Here is a 23,161-nt window from a genome sequence, read left to right on the forward strand (position 1 = left end):
TCTCTGATAGTAGCTTCTTGGATTGTGTAGCAGGACTCTCATTATTCTTTGCTCATTTTCTAGCATATATTTTGCAAGGAGACAGCCCTGAAGACTGATAGGCTCTGGTACCATTAAAAGATTCTGAGGACCAAAATTTAGGTGTGGATTTAATTGTTAATGAAATCAATCTCAACTAAAAAAAAAAAAAAACAAACCAAAACAAAACAAAACGGCCTTTAAGAAAAGCAAATTGTGCTGTTGCACTGCAGCATATGCAAGATGTTTGTTAAATGCCCATGCTTGTATCAACAGATGAGCGTTCACTGATTCTTCCCTAATTATATTTACCTAAAAGTCAACTTGCTAAGCTGCACTGTTAAAAGCTCCAAATCCTCTCTCTGTGTTAAAACTGAAAACAACCCGTTTTATTTCAGTATTCCAAAAAATGGCCCATTTTCCTTGAAGCCAAAGATAGATGGTAAGGAGGTGTTTATTTCCATTTTGGTCACAACACTGGGCTGCACTGATGGCACCAATAATAAAGACCCATTGGATAAGGCAACATAGTTCTATTAAATCTAATTAATTTCATTAAAAAAAAAAAAAATTTGAGATGACTGTTCGAAGTCAGTGCCACAGCAGAAAGCCTGAAATATTGCAATACATTTATAACACAGAGTCTGAGTTCAAATTTTTTGGTGGGATTTTTTTTTAACTTGCTCTAGCCAGAAACCAACAGTTTCAATACTCTTTCAAGTACAGAATTATTCCTACTCCCTCTGGTCTCAATCTCTTGCATCTGAGAACTTTGCTTGACTGTATCAAGCAGATTTTCACAATTAGGTTTAGTCACGTTACCTAAGCGAGAAACCACTACTCCTTGCTTTGTACTACTTTTTTTCCCATTGGATTCTTTATGCAGAGAAAGACCAAAAAAAGTTAGATAGAAGGTGTAATTTTGATGAAACAGAAACATTTAACTTTGATAGTCGATAGTAACAGTCAAATTTAAATATTTCCTTGAATGACCATGGATCCTCTATTGTCTTTTACTGAAACTAGGAAGAAAACAACAATTATAACTATACAAGCATGACTTCTCCAAGATGTTCACAAAACTTATTGATTCTATACCCTGCAATATTGTATCCTTAATTCACTGCACTTCATGAAGCTTAGCTTCCAACTCCATTATTTTCCAATCAAATTATTCAGTAAAATGATAACTAAAATAAAACTCTTACCTCTAAGCCTAAGTTTCTTATCATTTAACTATTGTGAAATTTTTCTTCAGGATTTTTCCATTCATATACTGCAAAGATACACATTACAGAGAAAGGAAGCAGGTTAGGGAGGGACAGATTTCTTGGTTGTGGGTGTAATTTCTACTTTGTCTCCAAACTTGTGCTGTGTTTGTATAAAATCGTAAATTTACTTTTTTAGCATACTGCTAATTCACTAGAGTTTGGCCCTAAACATCAAACACCGGCAATGTTTGCATCAATAAACAATGCATAGTAACAGTAAGCACATACCATTCGGGGGCAAGATGTACTTGCCAGCATGTAAGATGGAAAGCTCTGCTTGTTGAAAAGGTAAGCCAATAAATATAAATTCCTAGCCAAAATTACCCCTCCATGCTTAGATAAAATAAAGTTGAATGGTGAGGAGGGCCACAGAACAGTAGATACACGTGCAGCACCAATTCCAGCCATACAACTGAATCAGAGTCCTTTAATTTCATGCTGAAGGCATGAAACTCATGGAAGTTTCAACAGGAGTTCACTGGTCTTGTCTCCTGCGGACTCTGTTAATGGAAACATCCAGGTATTAAATGGATTCCTCTTCCTAGCAGCTACTAGAACAATATAAGGAGTTACACTGTTGCAAAAGAAAAGTGACATTTTTGGATATTCAAATCTTAAAAGCAGGCCCTCTGTGTAGCATGTTAAGCATCTGAGTAACAAACATCCAAAACCTGAAAATTCAGACCAGATAACTTTGTTTGCATAAAGCAGTATCCCTGCCTAAAGCTATCTCAGAAACTGCCGGAAACTTCCCTTGATTTCCCTGTGCCCTACTGTGCCCTATTTCTAACTCTGTGCAGATGTGGCACAATGTAGTGTGGCAATCTTTATTTCTTACTCCCACAGAACAAAAAGAAATACCACCAACCTCACACATGTTTCAAACTGCAGCCCAAGTGATGGACACAGACCTGACCTGCAATCCAACCTAAAAGTCAGCTCTTCCTGTCTTCCAACTGGTGCTGCTCAGCAGCAAAAGCTTAGCAATTAGTGTGCACTAATGACTGCACTATTTCAGAGACAGCAGAAAATTCATCTTAAAATACATATGAAAATCTAAGAGAGAAGGGCAGAAAATAAATGTCTTCTCAATCAACAGGAATCTAACTTCTGTAAAGATGAAATCTTAAAATGTTTGGAGAACTGCGTCTCTTTTATTTACTTCCTTTATTTACTTAACCAAAATAATTGTACAACTTGATTGGAATAACCATTGGTGAAGTCAAACTATGCTAATACACATAAAATCTGTTGAGTTAAAAAAAGCAAAAACATTCAATAAACAAACTAAGCAAGAAATGGGAATGAGGTGATTTTTCTCTCTGGCGTTTGTTACCATCAATACCAGAACACAAGTTCTTTGTTTAATGATGTTTTTAAGGAATACTGAGCAACTATAGATGATGTACTTAAATGGAAAAAATATGTAATATTTTGATTGCAGAGACAGTCTAGTTAAAAGACAAGCACTATGCAAAGCAGAAGCACAGTGTCAGTAGGACAGTAGTACCATTAGTTCGGAACAAAAGTTTTATTAACACAGTACCCAGAACAACGAAATTGAAGCCTCACGTGTTAGTACACTAGCTGTCCCACAAACTCCCAAACTGATAGAAAAATAATAGTCTGTTATTAAACAAGGACTATGAACGTGTTCCCTGATAACCAGCTGCCCTTTAGGAAAATAAAATGAGATTCAAAAAATAAAACCTCAAATTAAACTCTGTTCTGAAGCTTATTCACTGCTTCAAACAGCTCCTAACACTGCAGATGCTTCCCCATGACTTCAGAAATCAGTGTTTTTCCATTGAGCAAAGCAGCATACTCACTACATTGCAAAATTATGTGAAGACCCACAAACTGTATTACACTACATCATTAAAGCCATAAGCTTTGCATTTAAGAATTACACATTGTAATGAACTTCATTACAGCATAGACTCAGTTGTACAGCACAGGCACAGCAACATCCTCATGTGATTTAATACACGACCTAAAATCACAGCCCCATGAACAGATTAGAAATAAAGAAAAGTCAGAAACATTGGCAAAGGGTAGGCCTTGGCACGTAAATATCCTGGTAATTCACTCAAGTGTCAGTAATAATTACTGTCTTCCCATGAACACTGGCATCTTCAATTCTACAAAGACATTTTTCCACATTAGAATATTCTTTCTCTAAGCCAGTAATCACCATACCAACCCAACAAACCCCCAACAAACCAACCCCAAACCATAAAAAGTCAGTCACTGGGTCTGGAATCAGCTTACTGAAAATTCAAGAAGGGAACAGCATTTCACTGTCAGACCTTTAAACTGGGTCCTAGGACAAAACCACTCAAACGCAGAAAAAACACCATCAAGGGTAGATTTACATAGGACAGAAAGGTGCCAGCCACTTCCACAGCCCCAGAGAAGTACATATGATTTAGGAAAGCTGAGCAGAACAGAACCTCCTTTCTAATTCTCCTTTCAGCTTCAAAATCCTTCTTGGTAGTTTACACCACACAGAACACTAGATGGGAAACATCTATATATTTTTATATATAAAATGTGTGTGCACGTATAGAGGCTACAAGTCTGAAACAAGGAGAGAGCATACCCCTGGTTAAACCAAGAACCACAGAAATACAGGGGAAAATGGTAGGATATGACTGTATTTTATTTTGAGATATATTTCCTATTCTTTCCTGCATGTGCCATCAGTATTTCCATTTTCCATCTTGGCAGAAGCACTGTGTCATGACCCATGCCCAGTCCCTGGAGCTCCAGCACTGGCCTTTGCTTTGTATTGCTACTCAGTCTCGATGCAAAACCACCCTAATATGCAGGAGGGAATAAACCACTTTCTTTGTTTCATAGATAGAACCAATATAACTACTACACAAAGCATCATTTCAATGCAATTGTCAGGTATGCAGAGAGCCTATTTTTTATATAACTGTTGTAATCTGAAAAAAATTAAAGCCATTACATTTCTTATGGATTAATAATGATTTATTTCAGATGTGTCTTGACTAACATTTTGTCTATGTTCAAATTGACGTATGTTGAGCAGTTAGATGAGGATGAAATATATTACTGTTAATCATATTTCTTTGTAAGTTTTAATTATTGAGAGACATTACATAGATACTATTTCCTTTTTCATTAGAAAAACTAATTTATAGTTAATTGATTTTGAATCCTAAAATAATTTCACATTAAGCCTATGGTAGTTAGGAAGCTAGATGCCACATCTACCATTTCACTTTATGATAATTACTATAATAGGCACAATAAACCTTTCTGAAATATCCTAGTATTTAAAAGAATAAAAAAGACTCCCCTCAGTGCTATTATCAGAAAAAAAATTAGGTAGCTAGCATTTCTATGTTCTATCCCTTTAATTTACTACCATAAAATGAATAGTGAAAGTAAACAAAGTAATTCTGGAAACAGTAAGGAACAAATTAAGCTGCATATTAGCTAGAATTGCAATCAACCAAAAATACCTTTATTTTATAATCAAGACTAATTCACTACTCAGCTGACAAAAATACATACATGGACAAACCCCTGAAATAGAGTGATTTTGTTTTTAATGGTCATAATTAGGGAAGAAGTTTAATTTATGAAGCTAAAGAATTTTATGTGTTTAAAGCATCTTTATCAATATGCAGTTTCTAGAGAAACAAGACACAACCATTGCATTTTCATAACTTACTACTTTATGAGTCATTCAGCAGAAATCCACTGGAACCAACTTGGATTAAAGAAATAGTATTTGGCTTGTTAAGACAAAGATTTGTCCACTCTAAGGCCTATAAAACAAATTCAGTAACTTACATCTTCTGTCACTGTTAATATGGTCACTATTCAGGGGAAAAAGCTAAGGAGATGCAAATATGCAGAGTGTGTCATACTCTGATTAACTAGAACAAAAACAGGAACAAGATTAAAGTTTAGAATCCAGATGATGCTGAGAATCGGGTGGTGACTCACCTGGCAGTGGCTTAAAACTAAAATGAAAATTAAGGTAACACTGGCTACATAATCTTGCAGTGCATGTTCAGGCTTTAATGCACCTACCTATCAATTCAGTGCTCTTTCCCACAGAGACAGAAAGAAATACAGGAAGAATGACAATACAGAAGAGTAATAAAGTAACAAAACTCTGGCCACCTCTTGTAAATATGAAATGCCTGCTGTGCATATACCACTAAACTCCTACTGGCTTAGGAGGGCATCAGGAACTTCATTATCAAAAACAAGATAAAAGCAGAACCATGGAGACAACAAACAGGCATTGCCTTAGGTCTGAGAGACACTGAGGGAAGACTGTCCTGAGGTAGGTTTGGCATCAAACCCCAACTAGGAAGTCTCAAGAGTGGAACAAGAGGCATCTGCAAGGAAAACAGTATCACTAACTCAAACATATGACAGGATGCTGTCTTTGACCCTTTCTGTTATGGGCTCTGAAAGACCCTATGGAAGAGTGCATTAGGAAATACCAAGCCCTTTCCTAAAAACAGACACGCTGGGGGAGAGTGAGGGAGGAGGCTGGGGAAGAGAAGAAAAGCTCATTCTCTCTTCATTCACATGCATTGCAATGGGTTGTTGGAACAGTGTTCATTCAGTGAATAATTAATGATGGTTAATTTCCAAGATTATGATGTCCTATCAGCACCTAGTAACATGGGATATAATCAAGAATAGTGTTTGCTATTACTCCCAGTTGAGATAAAGTTCTACACACAGAAGCAAAGAAATTCTTCAATAAGGTTAACTTAACAATTAGACTGATCCATCTTGCCGGAATTAAGTTCTCAGCGATTTTAAGAACAATTACACATACACAGAAACACAAAAGGAAAAACTAAGAGGCAGCATGACAAAAAAGTTTTCTGCCCTATTACATACCATTTTATTTGTCATACTTAACAAAGCTAAACCTGTACAAGTTTGTACATAGTGCATTGAAAGAACTGTTCACTAGCTCAAAAAATGAACAAAACATCAGAAGCATTACACTTACGGTCCCTTTTGGAATTTTTGTGCAGTCAGCATCAATGTATCAGCTCAAAGCTTTTGATAGATACAAAAAAAAAAACCCCAAAAACAACTGAACAAAGGCCACAGAGACCACAGGGCCCTCATTAGGGCTACTCAAGACAGTATCAGGCTGATGTCCGTGGTAATCTCATAAGCTGAATTCGAAGTCTGATATATAGAAATGTGAAATTACATCCGTTAGTAAAGAATCTAAGAGGAATTTAAGAAGCTAATTTAAACAGTAAAGATAAATTGGATCAAAACTACATATACAGTTAAAGACACAGGTAAACTCACACAACCATTTAATTCAGGATCACATTTCTACACAGGAGAAATACAACATTCTTATCAACCAGTATGGCTTTTTCCATGAATAGGTGGATGTTTTCAGATTTTAAACTGAAAACTGTTATTTGTCTAAGAAAACGAGAAATAATTAACTATGTTAGGAAGAATTAATGCCAAGACATGAAAGTGAGATTAATGTGAAATTTATAGCATTAAGATAGACACCCCTATGATTTAATTTTGGAAGACATTTCACCTTCAATTGTCATTCTGGAAGCATATTTCACCTGTGAACTTTCATCTTAGAACACTGAAAGATAAGGTATAACTTTAAAAAAAAAAATTAACAGACTGAAATGCACCTGAGCAAAACAAAAACTAAAGTTTAAAGACTAAAGCAAGCATTTAGCAGAACTCAAGTTTTCACATGCGGACACGCACAAAATTAAAAAACTGAAACAAAACTAAGTTAACAGCTATTGGCACCTATCCACAATAAGCTGTAAGATGATGTGATAAAACATAGCTAATAAATATGATCAGTTCACAATGAAACTGCACAAGCCATTAATTCACATTGAAACAATACACCTGGATTGCAGTTTTGAGCAAAAAACCCATAACTTAAAATTCTATTTTATTCAAATTTGAAAAACTATTTTAACCAGTTTAAATACATTCATCCCCAGTCAAAGTTTTACAGTAACTGATAATTTTCAATCACACACACAGCCACATTGTAAATCCCTGAAACATGGATTTATTATAGGAATACTGATAAAACCTTAACAGAGATACAAATGATACATCACATAGTGTCTTACACCTTAATGGCAAGTACTTGACCACCTCATGATTAGTAGGTGCATCACTCCTACTCTTACACTCTAATACCATCCTCTAGGACCAAATGGTTTGAATTCACAACAGTTTGCAGTTACCTAAAACCAAGGATTTTTTAAAATCAAGCTATAAAAGATTCTCTTCTGACCAGTATTTCAAAACTTTTGGAAAGAGAACACCTCAGTGAGGACTAAATACAGTATGCAAGGAGAGTCATTGTAGTGAATTTTAAAGTCATTTCAGAATCAGCATCCCTGAAGAGTTACAGTATACAGCAGTACATCCCTTGACATCAGTTACGTGGTGCATGGTTATCTGTGCATCTTAGGACCTTACTGTACCAGTAGGTCTTAGGACTCTTGAAATTAATCTCATTCTGGCACAAACTTTTCTGTGGGGTAGGGCAATTTCCAAATGAAAGGCACTCTGTTATGAGTGAAATCAGAATTATCAGCAATGCAAATGGACAACTTGTAATGTATTGAAGAGAAATGCCACAGCTTACATAAGGTCTAAAATTAGGTACTTCCTGTAAAACGGGTGAAAAAATATCTAGAGCAGCTGTAGTGCATCTGTTTACGTGCACACAGACACTAGTCATTGTACAAGCAGTGATCTTCCAAGTATCTCAATGATTGGTTTTTTTTTCTCCAGTGCTTTTTTAACTTGAGTGAAATCAAGGTGACTTGCGGAACAGCCCATGGCCCACCACTGCACTGCTTCCAGCAGCCCACAGCAAGCAGATCTGGAAGTAAGCTGCAAGTGTGGTCCTCAGTAGAAGGACAAGAGCACAGGCACACACCACTAGTTGGTACCACTTATTTATCCTCACACCTTTTCTTTTCTTTTCCTGCCCTTCTTAAAAAAAAAAAAAAAAAAATTATCATCTTGGGAATACAGCTTTCCTTAATACAGACAGGAAAAATGCTTGTTAGCCTGGCTAAGGGATGTGCAAAACAGAAGTAATTTCCCTGAGGCAAAGATCTTCAAGTCATGCCTAGTTTATGTTGTCTATTCTTATTTCACCTGTTGAAATATTTGGCACTCTGAGGCCTTCATCACTGACTGAGACTCCTGGCATTATCACAGCCTGTATTATACACTTTATATAATAAAGTAGAAGTTGCAAATGCTTCATTCTCTCATTCTGGCTTGGTTTTTCACATTTACTGATTAAAATCCCTTTCCTTCTCAAGGGTGGCATTGGGTCTCCTGGGCAGGAAAGTAGAGTGAGAAACTTCTACTGTATTTAAAGGTTGCCATGAATACTGAATGCCTAAAAGGGCAGTAGTTATTAGACTCAAAACACAGAGTAACAGGGTGTTAATTAATATCCTGTTAGAAAAAGCCTGTTACTTGGTCAAAGGTAGGTGATTAAATAGCTGCTTCTTGACTTACATTATGAAAACCATCCAGGGAGGAAAAAAAGTCATGTCATGAGTGCCTCCAGTATAAAACACATAAGAAGCAAAGCTCGAAACAAGTCTTCCCAGCTTTCCCTTTTAAAATATAAATCGCACTTTTATACAAAGCAATCCAAAAAGTCTAAATAGCAGTAAAAATCTGAAGCTGCCTTGCTGTACCAAAGAGTATCTGTGTTCAGCATCTGAAGTACAGGCAACAAGCTTTCAGCCATCCTGCACATAGAGCCATTTGCTCTACACCCTCCTGCTTTGAAAGGGGCTGCCATTAAATGCCATGCCACTGGGTGGGGAATAAACAAAGAAATAAAAAAACAATAGTAGGAGTTTAAGGCCTTTATCTCCACAAGGAGCTGAAAACTGCGGCACAACCCATGACCAATACTTACTACCCAAATGAGCACACTCCCACCCAGGGCTTCCAAAATCAGTCACTCTAACATTTGCCACACAAGACAATCATACCAACAGCAAGCAACAGCGCCAATTAAGCATTTTTAAGGTCTTCAAAAATTCAAGCAAAGGGCACTTCTGAGAAAGATAATCTTACAGATTTGGTTTTAAAAATAGACACCACACTCACATTCAAGGGACATCCTTCACTTTTAGGCCTTTGTCACAAATCTGAATCTTTATTGTTCTGAAATAAATGCTATAAACATAAGACTCAAAACAAGAACTCCAACTTTCAGTCTCAGAAGAGGTGTGGTTCAATGCCCATATCACATGTAACAAGAAAGTCTCCTTAAAAAAGGAAAAAAAAATTATTGTAAAGTCTTTCTTATGAATGAAAATGCAATCCTTTCTTTTTCTCATTACTTTGTGTACAGGCGGGCACCAAAAAAAATTTTTGCATTTTCTTTTGAATTCTTGCTATGATGCTTGACGAACTTTCTGCCATTCAACAAACTCATCCAGAAGTACAGGCCCTGCAAATGGACAAAACTTGGATTTACATTTGTCAATGTCTTTCAAACATCACTCAAAGTACGAGGTTAAAACTACTGGTCTAGGAAACATCCATGTCAATCCTATGGTAAAATACTCATAGATTAGTATGATCATTCCAATCCAAGGATGACAAAAAGTGCACAAAAAACACTACATGGAATTATGGAAAAAAGTGTTCCTGATATCTGACAGGTGGAGCAAACTGAATGGAAAGCATAAAAATAATCTTATATTGTAAATCAGCACAACTAATTCCTTGTTCCTGAAGTTTTCAAAATTGTGATTAATTAGAACATGGACAAAAACGGGACTTAGGTAATTCAGTCATAGCATGACTGGTGGAGAGTTCAGCCCCAAATACCAGCAGGTAGGTAAAAATAGTTAAGCTACAGCCTGTTATATACTAGAACAAAATTAGAGTTTGCTGTTTATAATTCTACTTGCAAGTTTACAATTTCATGCAGCAAGCACCTTCACTAGATCCTCACTGAATACAAGCTGGCTCAAGAACACCATCATACTACTGACATACTATACCCCTAACATACAATTAACAACAATTAGTATCTACAGTTTGAAGATGAATGGTTATCAGGGCTGTTTTCTATATATTTTTGGAGAAGAACTATTTTACACCTTACAGTATTGTTTCTGTTACAGAAATTTGTTTTATGCTTAAAATTCTCTGCTAATATTTGAATAAGCAAAACATTAAGAATACTTACATGCACCATCTTCATCATAGTTGCTAAGATCTGCATGGACAGTCCTGCTGAACTCTAGTACATTGTACCACTGATCCTTGTTCATAACTCTATACTTCGATTGCTAGGAAAAGTAATTTCAAAATATTAAAATGTCAAGTTGCATTTGGTACTGCTGCACTTCATTTTATCTTCAATTAGCTCCTAACAAACAATTTAATAGGTAACAATGGCTATTATTTACTTGATTTTCCATTTTTAAAAATACTACACACAAACATATTTCATAGTTATGAAACTACATAAAATGATTTCTTCAAAGGTCAGAGCAGAATCAAAATACCTGGAAATCAGTAAGTCACCACGCTAAGCTCTGGAAACTGGCATGTCTTTGCCTTGCCCTGAAGCGGGGCATATCTAACTCAGATATATTTCCAGAATGAACTATTAAAAAAAAAAAAAAATCTTCTTTTCTCCAGGGTACAAAACATTATGATCATAAGGACATCTACTTTGCAGTGTTAGTACTGTTTTGAAGCCAGGGAATAGTCCCAAGCCTAATGTGTTCCGCAACCTACACACATTCACTTTAATCAGTCACTTGTAGCTGAGCTGACCAAAGTCTTCCAGAGAGAGCCAGAGATCAAGGTACCTACACACTGTATCTGCAAAAAGCGAACGTGAAATGCAGTACAGACACAGCTGAAGACACTGGTGGGGCTCTACTACTTACTTTTAAATTTATTTTTACAGTATAATTAAAATGGAAGTTTAGTTGCCTTTGATACAAGAAGGGGGTGGGGCACATGGAGGAAGGGTGTGTGATGCATGCAAGAACATCACTGTTTCATAAGCACATTGAGCAAGCGGAGTAATACAGATACATTCTTGAGTAAAACAAACACAATATTCTCACAGAACAGTCCAACCACTATGTCATCATCCACAAAGTCAAGGAAACTTGTACCTCCAGGTATTGATAAAATACTGAAAACAGTGGCCAAGTTCTTCCAAGCAGAAGAGCTAACATGGACTTTGCAGTATCAATATCAAGACTTCGCTGGTCTTTTTCCTAAGGTTGAATAAAGAAAGCACAGAAACCAATCAACCACAAGCTTTTTGAATAAATAGAAGTGAGAACTTTCCTAACATTTCAGCAGTCTTACCCTTGCAAAATCAAAGGCGTATCTGTAGATATTCTTAAAGGATGAAATGTCATTCAACTGTGACCGTAAGAAGTCAAATTTACTCTGTAATTTTTCTGTACAGTCACACCTTAAAATAAAAAAAAACCCAAACATTAGAAGTTCAAACCACAACATTTAGGCAATGAAAAAAATGCCAGCAAACATAAAAAACTAAAATCACCAAAATGCAATCATCAGATACACAGGAGTAATACTACAAAACTGATTTAATATTGAACATGCTCAACACATTTGCAGTTTACTGAAATGATGAATGCTGGCTTCTGTAAGCAAGTTTTTTGTTTTAAATATATCAGCAACAATAATACAAAGTGTGTGCTTCACATCTCAAATAATAGCCTTTTTATTCCATACTCTACAATCTGTATTCATACCCAGCAGTATCTTATCTTTCAATCACTATGAACATTTGAAGAAAACATTTTCTAAAGGGGTGCATTAAGGGGTGAAATCCAGCTGGAAATAACGGGAAAACACAAACCCTAAACATGTAGCTTTTAAGTGAGAGTTTACAAATGGCAGGACTGAGCAGGCACTCTGCAAAACATACTAGTCTGCTCATGTTTTATGACTGATAAATGCAAGCTCTGAAAAAACCTTAATCACCTGAATTAGTCACTAGCTATTCAACTGAAAAATCAAAGGCTGTATGAGAATGTACAGGTCTGCTAGTCAACAGGATAAAGCTTCAGCAAAAATAATCCTTTGGCAGAAAGATCTCCTTGTACTTTATTCAGCAAGGAATTTTGTTTCCAAATAGAAAATGGGTTAGATTCACCAACAATGGAAAGGAGAATGCAATTTAACCTTGCTAATCCTCCAGAAAATACTCACTCAATAGAACAATTATAACATGACATTATTCTTATAAAAAAGCTGCCAAGATTAAAACCAAATAAATTAAATAATCTACCTTGCCTTCTATCCTTTGTGAAGAAGCACACTTTCAGAAATGCAGATGTACATAAATATTTCCTTTGGTCACGTGTCCCCCTTTTGGCAGCCTGCCTCTCAGAGAATACAAGTGCACCTCTAACAGCTCCACATGGACTTGTCACAGAGGCCCCAGCAAGGGCCCTTCGGGGGTACTGCAGCAGGTTGCTGAGATGCTGTGCTTTGATGCTGTACCTTGCCACAGCTGATACTTCCTGCTCCTCAGATCTCCCAGCCTGTGTGCACAGCTGTCTGTCAGTCTGTCCCTCCCAGACTGCGACAAGAGAAATGTAGCAATCCCAACTGAATCAGCCTTTTATTACTTCTTGTCTCTGGCAGCATCTACCTAAAGCAGCACTGACTCCTAGCCAACATTGGTGCTAAATAAATAAAACTATTAGCAAATTAGGCTACATATTCAGATGACAGAACTAATATATTCTGCAATAAATCATACAATAAATTGAAAAGAACTCTTGTCAAAAGAGCTTTGGTAAATTTAACTAAAGATAAAATTACTTTTTTTGTCTTCAGCCATCTAACTGGTCTGTATTTAACTGTTTAACTGTTAAAACAGCATTATGCTATGCTTGAAAGGCATCTCATTTTATATTCATATCTCTCCTATGTTCCAACCTTCATACTTCCAACAGAATGTTCTACACATTTGAGGACAAATCTACCTATTTAACATCTACCTAAATGCTCAAGTTTTTAGTGTACTAGTGACATATATAAGCTATTTATAGTGAGTTTACCACATATTTTGTTAAAAATAATTTGATAGAGATTATTCACCATACCATGGGTAAACACAAGTTTCAGTATGCTTAAATTTCTTACAAGCTACTTCATTAAAATCAGTCAAATAATCATAAATTTAAGTGCAAAGTAAAATGCCAGTTATTGTCTACTATACTACTGGCTGTGTGTATTTTAATGCACAATTAAATATTTTGAAAAAGTTGATATGAACATGTGCAGTTATTAAGCGTCAAGACTCCCGAGCAATTCATTGTCAGTGCATTTATAACCAAACAGCAAAACGGATCATGCTCAGACAAGCACCACTCTCTGGATCCTGACAAAGGGACACGTCTCTGTTAAAGTCATTTAAGGCATTTCTCTACCTAGCCACTGACCTTCTTCCCAAAAGGAGGCATGGAGTTGTCAAACTCCTCTTTTACAGAGATACGGCTGCTTGTGTGGCTGCACCATAAAATAGATGACTGAGGTCACCCATACTCAGAATAATCTTCCTAACAACCAGAACAACCTTCTAATTAGCACAAGTGAATTAACACTAAACTCCTGTACAGACACTAGAAAAAGATGGGATTTCTCAAACTGTCTTTACTGAAAGATAGCATTAAATAATGTTACCTAAGATCAACAAAATTAGACATTAGCTTACTACACTCTCTTCTCATCCCTACGTCACGTTTTTAACAAAATTTAAATTAGCACCACAAAGCAGATGTATTTTAATTTCTACTGAGGTAGAGAGATTATTTGAGGCATAGCTAACGTGGACAGAGAGATGATTCATTAACTCCTACTCAGACATTCCAATGTTTTATATTCCATAGTTATTCACATATGCTTGTCTTTTACCAGAAAGAAAAATCAGTAAGATGTATACAAACATTAAACCAAAAGTATTTAATGTTAGTATATATATTTCATCCTAAGAAGGTATTTAAAGCAGCTGAAATAAACTGCCTAGCAGAGGTACTTGATTCTCTCTGCTATGAGGAGAGCTTGCATACATATGTATATGCACACACACATATATATGTGGCAGAATACACCCTACCTACACAACATACTGGAAACCTCACAGCCCAAGTTGCTTAGGTCTCATAAGATGCTAGTCAGGGCTCAATTCACCTTAATTTTGACAGCATCTACCTTACCATGCACTTATTTTTCTCACCTCTAAACAACAAACTTCGCCAGTGTATTACAAAACAACATGCAGAGAGAATGTCACTTCAAGATTCAGGCACCCAAATGCTGCCATCTAACTGTAGATTACATACAGATGTCCTAAGATTCAGGTGTTACCATTCATAAAAGACTAGCCAAGCAACATCTAACAGCAATTCAGGTGACCAGTCATTAGGTCTTAGGGCAAAGTGGATATCTTCCTAGGCTCCATTTTGCTGACTAGATCACCAAAGATTGCAGTGAAGAGTTTAAGAAATCCAGCTCTTGCATATAAACCAAACATTTAGGTATCTTACCATGGAGCTGAATTCCACCCAACCCTGCTCATGCCATTACCTTGTGTGACATTTTGTGTATTTTGAAATATGGATTCTATAATGTAACTCTGACTAGAATACACTCTGGGCTTTTAATGCATTTCAATCTCATTTCTTCATGCGAAACTTAAAAGGGAAAAAAGAAAAAAGCTGTGCAAGCATGTAGTAATATTTTATCATTTGAAGTGTAAAATCCTTTTCTTTCAAACTTCTGTCAAACCTTTCAAGAGAAACTAGATTACCCCATTCCAGATGGGATCCCATAATATGATCCTCTGTTCCTAGTAAGCAACAGCAGCACAAGTCTACAGGTTTATATTCTCTTTCATCATGGTTTAACAGCAGCTGGCAACTAAATGCCACAGAGCTGTTCACTCACACCCAGCCAAAACCCACATGTATCTTTTAGCCAATGGATCTTGAGTTGTGTTATGTGAGTGTCTTTGCTTCATCCAGCTGCTTAGCCTATAGCCAGCTTATTAGAGAACAACAGGGGAAGCAAAACATACAGGTTTACTGCTTTAGGGTTAGGCAAGCACTCTCATCACAAGTCTGTTTCTGTAAAAACACACAGCAGCACTCCATTTTCAGTCTTAAACACAATTAGACTACAGCATGACCAGCTCTGTTCTGAAAAGAACCACAAGACTTCCAGTCACAGCAAATTATTAGAAAAAAAATCTAAAACATAGGCTCTGAACAGGTGCCTGATTTCATACATCTTTGTGCTTGCATTCTGTGAGATTGGCTAACTCTTGAAAGCTTCTATTTGGGCATAAAAATAAGTACTTCAGATAAGCAACCAATACCCATTCACCGCATCTGAAAAATCATGCACCCAGAATTTAATCTCTGTCATCCTGAATTTCAGTCAATTTAATCATTCCAGCTCTTAATTTAATTTCTGGTGATAGTCACAAAATAATCAAGGCATCTATCAGAAGCCTCATCAATTAAGAGTTAAGAGAGTCAGTCCAGAGTCACTTACTCCATAGTTTAGAGTAACTGGAGGGTATCTGCCTGATACAATTTCCCAAACCAATCTACAACTGACAGGACAAAAATCAACCCCACTTTCCTACTGTGCTCTAGCTGCAATAGTAGCTCCCTATTTTTAATATCGAATTCAGTGTTATAACAAGACACCCTTAAAACACTAAGGTACCATACCTAAGTAGTTACACAAAGAACAAACAAAAAGTAACAACTGAACTAAGCCTCACAAAAAGCTGATTACTTTAATGTAAGACTCAATCTCTTTAGGAAGGGTATTAACACACCAAAAATTCAAATACAAACAGAAAGAGCAAGAATGCATCTAATAAATAATACTAATAGCCAAAACTATTATCCATGCAGTTCTCATCTATAAAGCTCAGAAATCAGTAAAATCTTTCCAGAATATCAGTGCTGAAATATGCTTATGTGCATCTCCACATCTACTTATTTATGTCTGCTAACTACAATGATATTTTAACATATTTTTGCAAGAAAAGGAAGCCACCAAAACCTGACTTAACTAGGTTTAGGCAATAACTTAATCCTTTGAGTGAACTCATCGGATTAATTTTGCAGTTGTGGACCAAGACCAGACCTAAAAGCAAGCTTTTTTGTGTCTTACTTCCAACATACAAGAAATAAAGCAGGAGTAGTTAAGCTATAGGTGCAACCAAAAAATTAGAACATTCTATTAGATACGTAAAAACACTCTTACTGTAACGAGGTCATTCCTTTTAACCATTCTTCCTTGGTAAAAAATCCCATGCTTTCAGCCTCTAGTTTCCAGGCTAAAACTAACATAATAATCTAGGGGAAGGAAAAAAAAAAAAAAAAAAAAAAAAAAAGCGAAAAACAAGGGGAGGAAAAGGAGTCAGTATGTAAGAAAAGGCTGATTTACTAATGTCCAAGAAAAAAACTCTTAAGCATACAAACATTCTAGCAATTGTGGTACATGCTTGCACTTCACATTTGTTACCATTAAATAATTCAGCGACACGCAATATTCCCCTTAATTTCAATTTCTGAAAATGAAGTATTACTATAATAAAACCCACCCAAAAAACCTCACACACCAGCCAAATATAATTGATGTATTCAGCTGAAGTATCTTAGAGCAGCTCCTACATGCAGGAAGATGACAGACTCTTTGCTTAGTGGAGTTAAGAGTGTTACACAGAACTTAACCTTACCTAATTTCCTCTTAGGTGTTATTAACACTAGGAAAGAAACTTACATTTTCAGGTTCAACACCGATGTCTTCACAGAATTTTTCCATTCCTTCAGGGCCTACAACTTCATCAGGACCTTCAACGCAAAAACCACACCAGATTGAAATCTAAGTAACATTTACTGCTCACAACGGTGATGCACAATAATTAGGCTATACTGCACCCAAGGTATTTCTAAAAACACTGAATTACACAATTAAATAGCTTTTAAGCTAGAACTATTCTATCAAGTACAATTGTGTAGACACTTATGTGCTACACCAGAATGTTTGTGCTGTGCACTGCCTTCCTATGATAGCAGACAAGCCATTTTAGTTTTGTACCCAAATTTTCAAAAGACTCCGGTGAGCTTCCTATTGACGCAGCTCAACTCCAATAACTGTGGCAGTCAATTGTTTCAAGAAAATTTGGGTACCATTACTCTCTGCTGAAGTTACTTTATGAATAATGTTCTTCAAAAAACTTTTATCAACAATAAAAAAAAATCTAATTCTGTCTGAGCTACTATTACAGATATTATTCTTCTGATGGTGCTAACATTATGGGTTTACACTAACACAGAAGAGGGTGAATCTGCAAATAACGTAAAATTAGTTTTATGAGCTGAGTAATATAAACAAAGTGGTAACAATAAATTGAAGAAATGCTGAGCATGTTAGCCATATACAAACCAGAAAAAGCTTTAGGACTGCAATGAAAACAGCTTAATTAGGACCACAACAGCTAGTGTTAAGCTGTAATTTCTGCACTTTAACACAAAAAAGTCTCTAAAATGCAGCAAAATAGTGCATTTAAAGAGTGCATATGGACACACGCTACGGCGTTTTGTTCCTCTAATCCCTCGCCGGTTTCAGTTATTTTGACTAAGCCTGTTCCAAAAATTACTCCTACTGGGCAGCCAAATATTATTAAAAAGGCTTGTAAACACAGTATTTTGATGCGTCTTGGATCATTACATTAACATTCAGTGAGGATGAACTCATGTAAAAGGCAAAGGTTTTGTCTTCCAAAACAACATGCCATTTTACAACTTTTTGGCAAATTTTGCTACTTATAATTGGCAGAGTCCTTGATGATACCTATCTCCACTGTATCTGCTGCTAGTGTAAGCAGAAGCCTCTTAAAGAGTTTGGATAATGTGCTTTGAGTAACTACTCACTGTGAGATAAGAACATTGTCAATAAAAACTATTGAGAATGGCTACTTTTACTGGAAAATAAAATGCAACTGACATTTAAGATCATGAACCCCTACCTCTTGAAAAATATTGCAAAGGACAATTTGGCTAGGTAAGCAAGGTCAAACAGTGTCAGATAGAAACTTTAAAAAAAAACCAACAAGTTATGAAGATAAACACATGCAAGGGTTCACCGGCAATGACAAGTAAAAGCTTGAATCAGTGTTTCTGGTCCAGAAATCATACACACATATATATATATATGTGTGTGTATAGTTTTATCTTCCAATGGAAATATTCTATCTCCTGTTGTCTATAATTTAACTGGAATTCTATCTCATGCTGGAAATGTGGCATTTTTTGATTACTGGTTAACCAATGAAGTATAACCCCCTACATTCAATTCTTGACTCAACAACAAAGACAAAATTTACAGACATTAAGTCTGAAGTATGTGCAAACGTATTTATCACAAGAAAATTAACTTTGAATTATTATTTCCCTAGAAAAGACTCTACTCCAAAAGAGTACGCCTCAAACCTGAAGTAAAAAGCAGATTACTATAAACAAGAGGAGTTTATTGCTGTGAAAAGACTGCAAGGAAAATATCAGTCCTGATAAATATACTCAAACCAATGGCTGGCAGATAAATCAGCAGCTCACTCCACACTAAGAACTGGCCACTAATGAGTTTTAATCACCAACCAGTTATGATAGACTATTAAGTAGTGAGCAGACAAGAAATCAATAACAATTTAGAAATCCTGAGTTTGGAAGCCATATACTTGGTAAATACATAGCAGTAATAGTGTAATAAATTCTGCAAAATACACTGCATATTCACTGAAAGCAGCTATTCAATGGCAATCCTGAGTTATTTGAAAGAGGCTACTTCAAATATTTTTGGAATGAGACATTTGTTATTTAGAATATCAAAAATGTTAGTACAAATTCTCAAATGGAAAAACAGTATAAACCTCTATTATTTTGTTTTGTAAAAGAGAAACCCAAGAAGCTTAAATCATGGCCTATGTCATTAGCCTTCCATTATGATTACAAAAAAAGATGCAGTTAGATACATAAGCATCAATCTGAATTCACTCTCAACGTCCTGATTTCTACTTGACAATTTCAAAGCAAGAAGTAGAATCACTCACTATATCCTGGTTCAACTGTACTGCTCAACATCTGTTCTTTCACTTTAAAGTTATAAAGCATAGAGTAAGGAAAAATAAGTCAAAAAGAATAAATACCAAGAAAATAACAGTAAAAGCTATACTAATTCAAGTGCATGTTATAAGGAAGGAAATATGGACATATTTTTATGTCTACATCAACATCAAAAAAAGAAAAATGCAAGTAGTATTTGATGTATTGCTTTATTTAAAGCAAAACCATACAGTTTTAAACACTAATCCATTGCATATTACCTGCATATTCATAAAACCAAGCCAGGCACTTTTTGCTTGAAAAATGTTCCTCTCCACTTATTACTTTACCAGATGGTTGTGATCTGCAATAGCAAATAGAAACACGGGGACAAACAGTGTTATTTTGATGGCACATGTGAAAACCAGGAAAAATTAAAACATATTTATTAATCATCTATTTAAATTGTTTCACGAGGTCAATATACATCTACAGTTATGCTGCATTTCATAAAGGGCAACTGTCTGTCATCCCCAACTCTTGTTGGAACATAAAACTACCTTTAGATTACAACTATCTCATAGCTCAATTTATTGCAACTATTACTTTTTCTGAAATGCAGAAGTACTGTTATCTTGTAGATATTAATCAAAAAAAAAAAACAAACCCCACACAGATGGCCAAATTATCACTCCTCAGTAATTCAAATGCCTTATTATCTACTTATATTTATATATTCAGGCATTTAAAGCTAGGTCTCTAATAAGCAGCATGATCTTCAAGACTGCTGAGTATGCACAGATCCCATTAAGGTCAACAGGAGCTGCAGAGTTTGACATATTTAAAAGTCAGGCTATTTATAGTTCATTTGGGAAAAAAAAACTTGGTCAATTTGTTTACATTATATGTATAACTAAGAATCTGCAACTTCTATAAATATTTGGTATATATACCAGAACAGTAATGTGCGATCTGTGGTAAGACTGAAGCTGCTCAGCACACACAGCTTCCCCAGATCATTGTCTTCATTATGTAACACACAACCCAGTTTGCCTAGGAAGTGAATTTCCTAATTCATCATTCATTAAAAGAATGCATAGAATTTCTTCCAGTAAAAACACCAACCACACAAAGGCATCTTTAGTCAGTAAGGCATTGCAGCACCTTTCCAATGCATCCTCCTTTCAAACACAAATTACAGACTTTTAGAACAAGCTAAGATTATTTCTAACAATGAGGTGAGAGCTAATCATATAATAGGATTTAAAATTATGCAGCTCCCACATTGCAATTTTAAAATTAAAATGTCAAGCAGAAGAAGAAGAGTTCTGAGAGGGGTGAACAACTTTATCTCCCATGCATCATTTTTAGCTTCACTGGAAAAGAATGCAACACTCCAAGATGAAGCCTTTTGTACTGAAAGCTAGAATTAAAGGTGTCCTACAAACATTCATCCATCCATCCAACCGGCATTAGGAACACAAGTCACCAGAAAGAGGCAGTCATACGGTATGCTACTGCTTATTGGTTTCACCCTAGATTGACATAGATCTACTTGTAATCACTAATTTTACTAAAGAATATTACCAATAAATTGCTGTATAAGAACATAATGCCAAAAATGCTTGTGTATCTAACATTTTCTGATCACCTAGCACAAACTCTCACTTACATCATAGTTTTTGCCCAGCAACTAGCTCCCTGTAGAATCTGGGTTTTTTTCTTTTTTTTTTTTTTTTCCTTGAGCTACTTTTTTTAAAACACTTTTTTTGAGTAAAAGAAATTAAGATCATAAAATTTCGGTTAACAATGTCCCAGAAAGACAAACTGAAACTGAACACATGCAAACAAGAGCTAAGATGAGCAAGGAAACTGAAAGTTGGTATTACAAACTAGAACAATATAGCTTTTTTAAGTATACAAAATAAAGTATGAGAAAACAGAAGTGTTCCCTCCAAATATTCTTTGAGGGAGAACCACGAAGGAGTAGAGTTGTATAGAGGATAATGCTGGCACAAGAACAGTTATTTGTAGGCAATGAATAAACTGACTGAAACTAAAAGGTCATCAATGACCACAGAAAGTGAGCTCTGGAATAGTTACCCAGAATGAACAGTCATAACAAAATAAGAACCTGGGTACTTCTAAACGCAAGCTTGGCCAGCCTATGAGAAAGGCCATACACCACAATTTCTTGCAATAGCCATTCCCGTAGTGTTGATTTTGCAAGTCCTTTGTGCCCTCATGTCCTCAGGACGTTAGTTGCAACTACTGCTTTACTGGCATACTTAACAAGGTCTAATAGATGAAGCAGGCAGTTACTTCAGGGAAGCCACACTATAAGCTCCTGCTGCACCGCACTAACGGCTCATCATTCTAACAGCAACTTTTGGGTATCACGGCATAAAGTGGTCTTTTTACAGTAGTTAATGAACAACATGCTTCAGACTCCTGTATTTATTAGAGAAACCTTTCCTGCTCTTGTTTTCCAGTGTGCTGACCAATCCTTCCAATTCACTGCAAAAAAAAAAGGAAAAAAAAAAAAAAGAGGAAAGGACGATTTAGCACCGACACTCTGAGTACTCGCAACCTTAAAGTGACGAGAGCCGCCTACCCCAAGGAGATAGAACGAATATGGGAACAAATGCCAGAATTGGCCCTAGAAGTACAGCTAAAGGCAAAGCCAGTCGGGAATGGGAGCCGTTCCGTGGCGTTTCTCCCCGAGGCGTGAGCACGCCGCACGCCGCCGCTGCGGCCGGCGCGGCGAGCCCCGCGTCTGCACCGGGACGTGCCCCCCGGCACGGCCGAGGCCCTACCGGGAACCGCCGGGCCGCGCACGGCCTCACCCCGCCCGCCGCCCCGGGAAGCCCCACGGCTGCCGCAGCCCGGGGCCCGCGGAGGAGCGGCCCGGCCCCGCGGCCGCTCGCCCGGGACGTGACCGCCGGCACCGGCCGCCGCCCCGCAAGACGGTACCTGCCGAGTTTACATTTCTTGAGGCCGGTGTCGTCCGCCGCCGCCGCCCCCGAGGACTTCCTCTTCTTCTTCACCGGCATCGTCCTGCCTCGGGGCGGGGCCGCCCCGATGTCGGGGCCCGCAGCCGAGGCCCCCCCGGGCTCGCTTCCCCTGGCCGCCGCCGCCTCCGGAGACCAGCGTTGAGGAGACGAGAGGAGACCCCGTTCCGCCCTGCTCCTGCTGCTCCTCCCCAGCCCCACCGGGCGCTGCCGCCCCCCGCTCGCCGCGGGCAGACGCCGCCGCCGCCACCCCGTTCCCAGAAGCGGGCGTCGCGTCGGGGGCGGGAGCGAGCGCGGGCGGTATCGGCTGCGGAGGGAACGGCGAGAACGACCCGGACACAGACGGAGCCGGGCAGGAAGTGGTAGCGCCGCCGGGGCGGGGCCGCGCCGGGCCCGCCCCCGGGAGGGCGGGGCTGCCGCGCGCGTTTCCCGGCCGGAGGGGGAGCTGCGCGGGGCCGCGTGCTCTGGCGGGGGTCGGGGTGCTGGTTAGAGCTCGGCGTTCGCAGCGAAATAAACGGGGAAACGCCAGCCCTTCCAGTCCCTTCGAACCCGCGAGGTCGCAGCCCGCACCGGGGGGGCGGGGGGGGAGCTGCCGGTCGTTTCCTGTCAGCGCTGGAAGCGGGCGTGGGGCTGGAGCAGCCGCCTGCCGAGAGGC

At 37.7% G+C, this 23,161-nt stretch overlaps 1 protein-coding gene across 2 annotated transcripts; it reads right to left on the reverse strand.

Annotated features, from left to right (window-relative positions):
* Positions 1-7,437: 7,437 nt before the first annotated feature.
* On the reverse strand, positions 7,438-22,844 carry DCUN1D5 (defective in cullin neddylation 1 domain containing 5). Of its 2 annotated transcripts, XM_082277545.1 has the most exons (9): positions 22,469-22,844; positions 21,971-22,012; positions 19,777-19,859; positions 17,175-17,245; positions 16,656-16,747; positions 11,700-11,808; positions 11,501-11,605; positions 10,555-10,657; positions 7,438-9,807 (listed from the first exon to the last, which is right to left on the reverse strand). In XM_082277545.1, exons 1-9 carry the CDS (start codon positions 22,546-22,548, stop codon positions 9,752-9,754), a joined length of 741 nt encoding a protein of 246 aa, XP_082133671.1. In that variant the 5' UTR covers positions 22,549-22,844; the 3' UTR covers positions 7,438-9,751. The 2 variants fall into 2 exon arrangements, with proteins under 2 accessions (XP_082133671.1, XP_082133672.1); XM_082277546.1 differs by lacking the exon at positions 21,971-22,012.
* Positions 22,845-23,161: the final 317 nt, after the last annotated feature.

Source organism: Coloeus monedula (genome assembly GCF_965178545.1).
Source record: "Coloeus monedula genome assembly, chromosome: 3".
NCBI classification, from domain to species: Eukaryota; Metazoa; Chordata; class Aves; order Passeriformes; family Corvidae; genus Coloeus; species Coloeus monedula.

Coding starts and splice junctions, on each gene's coding strand:
- DCUN1D5 (XM_082277545.1), bottom strand. CDS start 22,548: ATGCCGGTGAAGAAGAAGAGGAAGTCCTCGGGGGCGGCGGCGGCGGAC. Junction 11,606..11,699: donor ACGCCTTTGATTTTGCAAGG/GTAAGACTGCTG, acceptor ATTCAACCTTAG/GAAAAAGACCAGCGAAGTCT. Junction 9,808..10,554: donor CTATGATGAAGATGGTGCAT/GTAAGTATTCTT, acceptor GTCCATTTGCAG/GGCCTGTACTTCTGGATGAG.